Here is a 12,484-nt window from a genome sequence, read left to right as displayed (position 1 = left end):
CGAATAAGCTTAAAGCTCTTTACCACATTGGATAAGAAACTTTAGTATGTCTCTGAGTTTCAGTCGTTCAAACATGGTTTCGTCTATATAAGGACGGCCGAAGACTCGAAATCGCAATTGCGCCACCGCTGGACAGTTGCATATCAGATGATATGAGGTTCCGTAGTCGGATTCACAAAGATCACATGAAAAAGACTCAGCGCGCTGAATAGTTGCCATGTGATAATTGAGTTTGCAGTGGCAGGTTAAAGCCCTGGTCAGCATTCCGCAGTGGAGCTTCGAAAAATGTAGGAAATTTTTCGAAATTACTGGGCACGGTTGTTCTAGAAAGGCCTTCGTTTGGCGACACGTTTGTAGATTTCTCCAATAATTGCGGTGCTCGGACGAAGCGCAGGACCGTATTTTTCCCTTATCCAACTTGTCGAAATTGGCAGCGCGGGCTCAGGACCAACGAAGTCAATCGCTGAACCTGCCCTGGCCAATTCGTCAGCCCATTCATTTTCAGTAATATCGCAATGTCCGGGCACCCAGACAAGGTAGATAGTGTTGACAATGCTTAGTTCTTCGATTTGGGTTCGGCACGCGATCACTAGCTTGGCCCGCGATTTGTCTGAGCTAAGGGCCTTGATTGCAGCCTGACTATCGGAGTAAAAGTTTATAACTCTGCCGGACAAACTCAGTTGAAGGGCCGATTGTACCCCGCACATAATCGCAAAGATTGCTGCTTGGAATACAATAAAGTATCTACCTAGTGAGTGAGATTGTTTCAATCTCATTTCACGACCAGCACCAGCACGTCCCTCCATCAGAGAATCGTCAGTGTAACAGACCACTTGCGTTTGTTGTTGTCTTTCCATATAGCCAGACAACCACTCCTCTCGAGAGGGAATCTTCACATGGAATGTCCTGTAAGGAAAACTACATGTGAGTGCAATATCGCCGGGAGCAAGAATATCTTCACCCCATGTAACCATTTGTAACCACAATCGTGTATGACTGATAGCAAGATCAACATGGTTACTGTTCCCAAGCCCAGTAACCTGCAGTCTGTATGCACATGATAGTGCTTCTTGTTTTAGGTGTATGTGTAATGGTTTGATATTTAGCAGCAGTCGGAGTCGTGGTGAAAGCACCAGTCAACGCCATTAGCGTCATTCTTTGCAGATGGTTTAGCTTTGACTGGACTGTCGTCACCTCTCCCCTCCCCTCTGGGTTAACTGATAATTTAACTTGTCGACACCACTGTTCGACAGCTCTTAATGCCTGTTGCATTAAGTCAAAGATTGTTCCGATGCAAAATCCAGTAATTAGTATTTGATAATCGTCAGTAAACCTGTAGGTTGGAAATCCAAGCTCATTGAGTTTCTTCAACAAGCCGTCGGTTACCAAGTTCCATAACAAAGGTGACAGAACGCCGCCCTGAGGACAACCGCAAATACTTAACTTCCGTATCTCAGCCTGTCGCAGTGAAGAGCAAAGTATGCAATTACTAAGCATTGCGTTTATCCAACCCGAGATACATGCAGGACACATCGTCAAAAGCACCCTTAATATCTAGGAATACACCCAAGCTAGATTGCTTGAGCGAGAAGACTTTCTCAATGTTGTAAACAACATCGTGAAGTAGAGTGATCGTGGATTTCCCACACTGATATGCATATTGCATTTTGTACAGTGGATATTCAACTAAACTAACGTTCCTGATGTGATGATCGATTATCCGTTCCAAACCTTTCAGAAGAAAAGAACTTAAGCTGATAGGCCCAAAACTCTTGGCTTCTTCATAGCTTGAGCGCCCCCCTTTGGGAATAAATCTAACAGTTATTTCTCGCCTTGCTTTCGGAATATACCCGGTAGCAAGACTGGAAAGCAAAATCTTTTTCAAGACATGTTTAAGAATATCAAATCCCTTTTGCAGTAGCACGGGAAGTATTCCATCTTTTCCGGGTGATTTGTATGGAGCAAAGTTGTCAACTGCCCACTTGACCGATTCAGTGGAAACCAATGTGCATGCTAACGCCCACGAGTCCGAATCACCAGAATGAAATCTGTGAACATTATTCACCTCCGGATCGATACAACCTGGAAAGTGTATGTCGAAGAGACAATTAAGAGCATCTTTTTCGTCCGTCACATAAACACCATCTCTGGTTGTTAAGGAGTTCATCTGAAAATCATTCGATTTGGAGAGAATTTTATTTAACCTGCTAGCCTCGTTCAGACTAGAGACATTAGTGCATAGGTTTTGTCAGCCAGCCCGTTCTGCAGATCTAGGACATTTCTTATATTAGGAATCCTAATACTAGCACACTTCAAATGCACTGACCGATTGCATTAATTGTACTTGGTGTTTCCGGGGTCATTTTTTTGGCAGGAAGCTTCGTGCAAATTCGATAGAAGTCCACGTTTTTGTTATCGGATGCATTGGTTCGTTATGTCAAAGAAGCTGCATCAGTATTGACTAAAAATATCTTTTTGTTAAATTTGTCGCTAACGCAACTTGAAGAGGAAGCAGGATTCTGTATTATATGGATCAAACCTGTCGATCTGGAAGGAGATAGTTAGACAATTTGTCTACTAGGGATTTTCACCTGGATATCGAGTTCTTCGCGGAAAAAGCTGAATTAGTTTTTTTAAATTAGTGATCCGATTTGCGCACAACAACTATCTTAGAAAATTCGGGTTTACGTTTCGTATTCAAATCGTCAGTAACTGACTAACTAGTAGAATAAGAAAAGTAAACACTTTCGGATATTAATTAGTCAAGCATAACAGGCCACGATATAAATATAAATATAAATATATATATATATATATATATATATATATATATATATATATATATATATATATATATATATATATATATATATATATATATATATATATATATATATATATATATATATATATATATATATATATATATATATATATATATATATATATATATATATATATATATATATATATATATATATATATATATATAAATGTAATTTGAATTAGTGTTCCCTAGTGTTACAACAATTCAAAAAATTTCTGCACAAAAAATTCCAAGTTGTTTTCGTAGTCTTAAATAATATTTCAGATTACTTCATCTAAGGAGTCATCAACTTCGGGATAGACCCCGCAGTCGTTGACTTTTTGCAATAGAGAGAAAAAAACAGGTCGTGTGGTGGCCATGGCTTTTATAAATTGCAACACTTCTATTTTTCGGCCGCGATGAAGATGATGAAAATTGTTGTTCCTTTAGAAATACTTATAATAATAATTTAGATTAAAAAAATAATTTTATATGATCTTCAACTTGATATTAAATAGCCAAGATAAAATTGGAGAAAAAAAAAATATTCTGTGCTGTCCTTCCGTTCAGTTAACCCTATACCTAATAAAGTTTGAATCAACTCCAACCACTATCCAAAATTCGCTGAGCATGTAACAGCCTCAGTTATCGCACAGATGTCAATCTTCATTAGCATCGAATCGACATAGAGTCCAATTCTTCGCACTTCGCCGCACTGCAATTCACCGTTCAACATCCAACTCTGGTAAAACTAGATTATCAAACGCCACTCATCTCCATACGTGAGTTGTGACATCACTGCTTCAATGTGATATCCGTGTTTAACTTTTAGATCCGCGCATTCACCGTCACACTTTCGGGCCCCGAAAACGTATGACGATAACGCATTCGAAAGTTCTTGACAGGCACATTTGGTATTCATGAATAACTGCTAATGCAATTTAGATGAGGCTGGCTAACTAAATTACCGCCTTTTGTTTTATGCCAGTCATCGCGGCTCAGTTCGTAGTATGTAGTAAAAAGCAAACGTTGACAGTTTGCATGATGACGAATAAATTTCTCCACTCATGTGCCCATTGGGATGACCAAAAATAAATTCCACGTGGAGTAGGTAAATTCTTTTATCGGACAGAAACCCTGCGCTAGGTTAGTCCGTTAACTAAGTTAGTGTCGGATTCTGATGAGATGAAGTAGAAATGCAAATTATATAACTAATTTATATCTGGAAGGATGGTTGCACTATGATTAGATTCAAATCATACATATCATACTATTTCCAGGCAAAAATGATAAGAAAAACTTTTTTACCGCATGTTTCATTTTTTAACTTAAGGTTTTGATGTTTTGAAAACAACTTTTTCAGTGTATATTTTTTTGTAGTTTTTAATCAACTCCTTGTACTCATTCTCCGATAGTTTTGCTGTACAAATGGCAGCATGTCCGGCGACAGAGCATAACTACGTCAAGTTTTGCTACCAACACCGTCTAAATTCATTGGTTCGCTTTAGAATGCATTTTTTTATTTTGACACCTTTCGTTTCTTTTCTTTTTTTTAATTCGTTTATTTGACACGGCTCAATGCGTTAGCTTAGAGGAGCCATGGGTCGTTTAAATATATTTACAAGAAGTAAAAAATAAAAATTACAATAAATTTTATTTTGAGCCTGTTAGATCCCGTGCGCGCAACTTACTATTGCGAGCGGAGATCTTTTTCCGCGTCGGGAAGATGTTCCTTATTTCGCCAAGTTCGGGGTTACCCATGTTTGTCTCGTTGTTGCTTACGTCGGTATCATCATCTTGATTACTGCCGTGATACTCGCGATCAGATCTTCTTCCTGGCTTCCTGCAACCGACTGTGGTTCAAGTAAAGATATTGGGGCTTGGGTGTTGGCATTTTTTTCTGCAACTGAGCTTTCCTTAGCAGTTTCTGGGCAGGGTTGTCCGTAGTGTGCAGTTTGTTCACAGAATTGGCACGTATTCGTTTGTCCCTGATATGTACAAAGAGTTCGCTGTGTAATGGCCTTCTGTATTGTACTGCAGGGTAATGTAGGAGGGAATGGGTTGGTCTACCCGCATTCTCACCACAAAGACACAATTTGAAATACCTGGAAGTAGTTTCTCCATGTTTCCTCCGTAATAGATTCCACTGCTCCAAAATGCGACATGAATCTTTTAATTGCCACTTTGCACGTAAGTGGAGATAAATCATGTAATTTCACTTCAATATTCTTATTATCCATGTATACAGGGATCTTGATTTCAGCGTTGTCACAAATAAGCACGTGTTTTACGTTGTTCTGCGAAATGAATCTTTTCGCCTGGGCGAATTTGTTGAAGGTTATCAGCACCGCATGCTGTATGCAGGTGACTTCCGAAAACCAAAACTGCATTTTCACCTTCAGCAGATGTTCCACATCACGAATACTTGGTCTTATGCGAAAAGACCTGAAGTCAATGGCCACTGTGTTAGGCCGAATAATCACGTTTTGTTGATGAGACTCAGTCATTTTGATAGATCACACAAGAATAAAAATAACGGCATCCTTTGTTGTTCAGACAATGCACACAAGTAATTGTTTTTTTTTTCGTTCGCTTTGCACTGGCTCGGACAGAAGCAGGAGCACTCTGGGTATTGTGACCAATGCCTTTGATGGTTGAAAATAGACTGACCTTTCGTTTCTATTAGGCATCAATTTGCCGAAAATAGCCAAAAATCTATAGACTACAACTTTGCGGTTATTAAAACACATCTGCTAAATTCTGTTTGAATTGGAGATGTTCGAGTTTAAAGGTGTGCTGCTTTCTAAGCTATATTACATCTTTTAGGTAATCTGGGAATAGTTTTCCTTAGTGTAAATGTTTGTTTAATATAATTCAATTTGTCAACGTTTAGCTGCAAGAAATTAAACCTTCAATCTAAAGTATCGTACCGTATCAAATAAACAGATTGAAAAAAAGGAAATCGCATGCAATATGGTAAGATTTCGATCATCCCTACAGAAAATCTGATGGTCAGAAGATAGGAACATATTCAACGATGGGTAGATTTACATTTCGCTTTATTTTTGCCCAGATTCAAACCGACGGCCATGTCTGTGCTTGATATGTGCTCCGGATTTGTTCCAGGTATTTCATGCGCAGATAATATACCCGACCAGAAGAGCATTACAAAACAATAATACTATTATAACTATGGTTGATATTTGTTTTGTCCTTGCGACTGACTTTTCTTTTCAGTGTTTATAACAACTGGAGTTATATTCAGATAACGGAATGCAAAATGGATTGCGGACAGTTTTCTATACTATCAATATTATAACATAATCTTTTATGAAACGATCAATTTATGAATTGATCGTTTGTTACTAGGGCGCTGCCATTAGATGGTTATATCTAATACAGTTCTTTTACAGAGGACGTTTCTACTTATGGAAAAAAAATATATCTCATTTAGTTTTAATTTTGATAAAATCATATCAAATTTTGTTGCAATTTTGTTATCATTAGCCAGTTTTTTGTTTTATTTTATGTTATTTTAACAACTAACCAGCCGGATTTATAACAGGTTCTGTTTCAAAATATTTTTGAAATAAATAACTCCAGGTATTATAAATCAGTTATGCTCTTCTGATCGGGTACTCAAGTGAACTTGTTTGGAGGGGGCTGCAATTTTTGCTACTGTCGCGTATAAATGTAATTTATCATGTTACCGTGTAACTGTATTTCAATGCAGACAAAATGAGATGGAAGCTTCCAAATGTTGAAATAAACAATGATATCTATCTTAAATAAGGATTTATGCAATGGACATGCTCAGCATGAAAACTTTATTAATTATACCTTGAAAACAATATATTAAAATCTAACCATATCAATGACAATTTTCTATGTGTATTGAGATTCATTGTCCAAACTCGTACTAGCTTTTCTAATAACCAGTACCGTTATGATTTCAGTTACTTACGTGCTATTTCCATTTTTGTTTTTATTTCCTTTTTTTCTCGGACGCACAATATGATTTTCCATCCATGATCGTAGTTTAGAACCAAACATTTTTGGCACAACCCACACTTCAATGAATTTTTCCGTCAACTCTTAACGAATTTCAATTTTCCTGTTTTTTCACCAAGATTAAGCTGCAAAAAATAAGCCTTAAAAAGGTCCTATCAACAATTTTCACAAGCGTTTATACGCGATATCAGCACAGAAATCTCCTTAAGAATTTTTCCTTCATTCATTCACCACTGGCTATTTTTTCCTATCTTCCACTGCTTCCACTGGTTCAAAGGATCATCCAAATGAAATATTTTTTCTTCCCATTAATTTCCTCCCCTGGTGGCACCAAGAAGTTTTCCCCCTGCCCAGTCCTTAGCTAGATGGCACTGATGGGATATGAATGAGTGAGTCCCTGCGTAGCGAACACAAGTAGGCCACGGATGAAATAATTTCCTCTTTCTAGGAATGTGTCTTTGGCACGAGGCCCATTTATGTCAGCAACCGGAGGATAGCCTGCAAAGAAGAGAATACAAAATATGAATCAAATGATGGTTACGAAGGAGCAAACGTTGGGGAAGGAATTTTTCATTAACGGTAAATCAAACAAGGCAAGGTGTGTTTGCAACGATGACACTTTTTGGGGGTTTAGCAATTTTTTTCAGCTTACTAAAATAGGTAACACCATCGCAGAGGATTCATATTGTGGGAATTGTTTTATTATTAGGAATACAGATTTATTGTTAAGTTTTTATGCCTTGGAGCTTTTAGCGACGTAGGATCGAAATTGTACCCCACAGTTTTGGTATCCCTTTAAAGGTCTGCTAATGATCTGAATGACATTTTAAAGATAAAGGCTGTGAGAAATAATAATATTGTTCGATAAGAAATGAAACAACTTGAGTGAACTCTAACCGCATGTTATGTAGAAAAAAATGGTGAAAAAAAATGTGTTCTCCATTTGAGTCTTGTAGACTGGGCTCTGTTTTTATAATAATTTTAGAAAAGTTTGTATTAGCATTTATAAAATGGGGGAATTAAAGATTATGCAACATAAAAAAAGTTATCTAAGTGACTATTTCTGGGGTACAGTGCTGAGTTGAATGGAGTAATTAGGTAGCGTTCTGATTTTATACACTTTCAAAAACAAGAATACTGAAAACATATTCAAAAAGATCCCAAATTTCACAAACCGGCATCTTGGGAGGTTTAGTATTTTCTACAAATCCCTCTACATCCCTCGAAAAAACATGTTTGGTGATTGGGCCTCCTAGAAGTAATTATTAAGAATTCACTCTTCAAAAAGCATTGTGTAGAATTAACCCTCTTAAGACAGATATCTTCAGTTTAATTCAACTTTTATGATAATAATAATAAACTGCATTTGCATTTCACCTTCAAAACAAATACTAGTATTTTGACTACGACATATAAGCGACCTAAAATAAAAGTCGCAATGACAAAATATGCTTTATAGAACCTGCTTCAAATACATTAGAATATAAAAATTGGATACAAACGTTAAGTATAAAAATCGGACACGGACTCTCCTTTGTAAGAGTCGGATAAAAAACCTTCAGCATAAAAACCGAAAAACAACATTTTCAATTCTTACAAACCTTTCTGTTGTAGTCGAATTTTAATCTTGACCATCACGATATACGGATGCTACGTACGATTTAATTATTTTTGATCCAGATTTTATACTGATGGTTCAACCCTGCCGAGTTTTACGTGTGAATTTTTTAAGCGATTTTTATGCTTAAAGTTTATTCACGATTTTTATATTCTGATATGATTGAAACGGGTTTTGCGAAGCATGTTTTGTCCTTGCGACTGACTTTTCTTTTCAGTCACTCATATAGTCTTCAGCGGTCATATCAGTCGCGCGAATTCACTGAGAGCACCACGTTCAGATACTCCGCATGCTCGTTTAGGGAGCCATAAACACGGCTTCCAGGCGGTTAATTATCGAAATTTCAAAAAAAGTTGGTAGGACATATGTGGTAAACTAAGAATCGTTGATGATTGTTTGCCAAAGCTTGCAACTTTTTGAGAAAACAGACTTTTCAATATTTTTGCTAATCTTGTTCTTAAAACGTGTCGACAATTAGTTAAGTCTTCTATAATAAACGCAAATCATCAGTTCTGAAACAAGCCTGATAAACATATTGAATTTAATCGCCAATAACGATGCCAAATTTGTCAAAAAAAATCGTTCTATACATATCAACTAATCAAGAATCCATCCAATCTCAACCGATACAGAAGAAAAACTTCAAAAAATGATATATTTTCAGCATAAGCAGAAATGTAATTAAAAATAGGGGATATTAAGGACAAAACCTCCTAAAACCCTAACATTCCCATTTATCAAGAAACGTATTTTTTCTCATTCAAATACTAAGATTGCTTCATTAAAAATGTATAAACTGTAATTTTCTAAAAGCTAGATCGAAAGTTCTAGCATTTAATATATGCAGCCCTAAGTTTGCGCCGCTAAAACAACAAAAATGATCCATAAAAATTGAAAAACGATCCTTAAAAAAGTTGTTCATGTTCCATAAAACAAAACTAAAAATCCATAAAACAGTGTGAATGATCCATAAAAAAGGGTGATTTGATCCATAGATTAAGTAAAATTGAACCATAAAATGGTCGCAAAAGAGCACTAAAATAGTAATAAAAGAGCAATTAAAATCAACCAATGCCCCATAAAATAATGTAAATGTCAGCAATACGTATGAAAAGTCAGCACTTGCTGTTGAACATCCAATATGTTGAATTAGAAATGTGATGCAAACTAAACAATATAATCAAACACAAAAAACTTAGCAAGACAACAAAAAAAACGATATGGCATATACTTCATGCTCAACAAGTGAACAGATTTCTAAGTAACTCTTCAACATAGCTTAGCGTTCTCCATTTATGAAACAGCCTCGTTTTATCCATCATAATTAACGCCCTTCATATTTTTGAACCCACGGGTTAAAGTTGACAATCTACCGCTGAGTATTCATTAAATCGTTCGTCTTGTGGTACCAACTCCTATAACATTAAACGGGATCCGTTCGCTGTACTTTTCCGACCCCGATACGGTTCAACATTTGACTATGGAAGTGTGATTCTCGCGCACTCATTTATTTTCCAAGCGGTTGTCCTGAATGCCGCCGGGTGTCACAAAATGAACCCTCCGTTTCCGGACACTGCCCCGATCGCACATTGGCCCCGATATAAGTGCTCTTCAGAATTAAGTACCTAAGCGGGGGATGGTTTTTTTCTATTTTTTATTCACGCTTGCATCATGAGCGCGAGCTTTTTAATGATGTTTATCATCCACCTTCATGGCGGTCGTTGCTGTCTACCCACTCACTCGGCTCCATAACCATGGGAGTATAATAACATCCGACCAAACAAGCGCTGGGTAAGTCCACACGGGACTCGATTGGATGCAGTGAGCCTGGTAATTGTTTGACTGTTGTTGATATGATGGCTCATGATGATGTATCCATGCGTTGGTTTGTCCTGAGCCGGTAGCCAAATTAATGAGTTTACGAGCCACTATGCGCGAGCAAACTAAAGCGCTCATATTGGATTTCGAATTGGAATCGTATCCGAATAGCTCACAAAAGTCGAGTGGATGTTTCAATGAACGCGTTTTGTTTTACGCTTTTGCGCGGATTTTTGAATTAATACGATTTTTTCACTAGGACAATAATTGCGTGGCCCATCGTCTAACAATAAAACCGTAGCCTAAACTTGTACTATTATGCCAATCATTACGTCAGTACAATAAACTCGATGAATGTTGAATGGCACCTGTAGGAAGTAATTAAATTTTCTTTTCGCTGCTCTCGTAATAGTTCGCCCTCGGTTTCAGCAACTGTATTCACCGTGCTCAATATATTCGGTTACATTACCAAGATGAGTTCAAATAATGTAGCAGTTATATATTTTTGTTCTGAGTATATCTTATATGAAGTACTATTCATAGTGAGTAGCAATCGCATTCTTTGTGAAACGATTCATGTTTTGATTTTCTTCACTATAGTCTCAGAATAAGTGGTTTAAGCTGATCAAAATTGGAGATTTTGTGGACATTTAGCTTCGACGTCACGTAGCGCAAATAAAAAAGAGCTTAGATCTGGGGTACTGCTCATTTCAACTATTAAAATCAATTCAATTATCACTTAACCAGGCTCTAATCACAACCGCTGTGTGGGATGGCGCTTATCTCAAATTGCCGCTCAAAATTTGCTTATTCAACCGAGCGTTTTTAAATTTTAAGGGATTAAATTTAAACATATTTTAATTCAATTTCACAGCATTTTTTCTCAACACTGCACATAAAGTCTTGTGCAACGTTTGAACCAGCTTGATTTTGGTTGGAAATCCATTTTTTACTTCATTTCTGCATTCGATTTTACTTCCTTAGGATACTTCCGGAGTGCCTGCTTCATAATGGTTTAGTATTTGGCGTACAACAATCGTGGGAACTCATAAGTATACGCTTCTGGAGACATTCGTTCTAGTACACATGTCCATTGACCGTTCCGGTTGTCATCAACGGCGTGCTCCACGTTCCACACGAGCGATTTGCCTGCAAAACCTTGTATTTACTACTGGTTTATAACAGGGACGTTAAACTTAAGACGAGCAATGAAGAAAAGGACAGGAAGCTGTCATAAATCTTCTTTTACACAGAGCCGCATCAATTCTGTTTTGCGTGGGGGGGGGGGGTAATTTTTTGGTTAAATTTAACATATAGGTACTTAAACTTTTTATGTTGCAACGATATTCAAATAGCAAGTTACTGGACGACATAAAGTATTGTTTTAATATTAAGAGTCATAGTACTCAAAAAAGAGCAAGACGGTCCTGACTCCTGTGATAGAAGACAAAAGATTAAGCCATCGGGTAATTCTATGCTTGCTTATATGACTTTATTCCACGGTGTTCTCAACTTTCTTTACCGTATCACTCGTTCCAACATAAAAAATTGACACACTCCTATCTTGATATTTTGTAGGGTAAGCGTAATCTCGCCAATGCCGGGCGTATCGTAGAGCTCCATCTTTGTCGGTCTTGGGAAGCCGCCCAAGACCGACGAAGATTCCAGTTTTCCTGCACGTTCAGGGATCTCAGGTCCTCTTCAACTGCGTATAGCCAACATGTTCGTGGCCTCCCACGAAGTCGGCGTCCTCTTCCTGGCTCCCTACTGAATATTGTTTTTTGCAATTCTTTCTTCAGACATTCGTACTACATGACCATCCCATTGCAGTCTGCAGTATTTTATCTGTTTAACAATATCCGCAGTTTGTACACTTTGTACAACTCATGATTCATACGGCTGCGCTATACTCCATTGTCGCATATCCCGTCGAGTATTGTGCGTAGCACTTTACGCTCGACGACTCCGAATGCTCTCCTATCAGCCTCCCTCAACGTCCACGCTTCATGGCCATAAAGAGCGATAGGGAGGATCAGTGTCTTGTATAAGGCGAATTTGGTTGACGTTGGCAGGTTGCGGGACCTAAGCTGGTTACGTAGACCGTAAAAGGCCCTGTTGGCAGCTGCAATATGCCTTTTACCTCACGGGAAACATCGTTGTCGCAAGTCAAGTGTACTAAGATAAACGAATTCTTCACCCACTACAAAGACGTCACCACCAAGCACTACCTC

The 12,484-nt window shown here is 37.7% G+C and overlaps 1 protein-coding gene across 7 annotated transcripts in view; it reads right to left on the bottom strand.

Moving 5' to 3' along the window:
* LOC131691411 (uncharacterized protein DDB_G0283357) overlaps positions 1 to 12,484 on the bottom strand; it is a 351,896-nt gene that overhangs the window by 160,192 nt on the left and 179,220 nt on the right. For 2 of the 7 annotated variants that reach the window (XM_058977779.1, XM_058977782.1), the window contains exon 2: positions 6,771 to 6,957. In XM_058977779.1, coding sequence (XP_058833762.1) covers positions 6,771 to 6,859 — 89 coding nt within the window. In that variant the 5' untranslated portion in view covers positions 6,860 to 6,957. Of the gene's footprint in view, positions 1 to 6,770; positions 7,316 to 12,484 lie in introns of all 7 variants that reach the window. The other 5 variants (XM_058977780.1, XM_058977783.1, XM_058977778.1 and 2 more) reach the window with 4 other exon arrangements.

The sequence above is a fragment of the Topomyia yanbarensis genome, chromosome 3 (assembly GCF_030247195.1).
Source record: "Topomyia yanbarensis strain Yona2022 chromosome 3, ASM3024719v1, whole genome shotgun sequence".
In the NCBI taxonomy this organism is placed as follows: Eukaryota; Metazoa; Arthropoda; class Insecta; order Diptera; family Culicidae; genus Topomyia; species Topomyia yanbarensis.
This window is presented reverse-complemented; position numbering and strand designations above follow the sequence as displayed.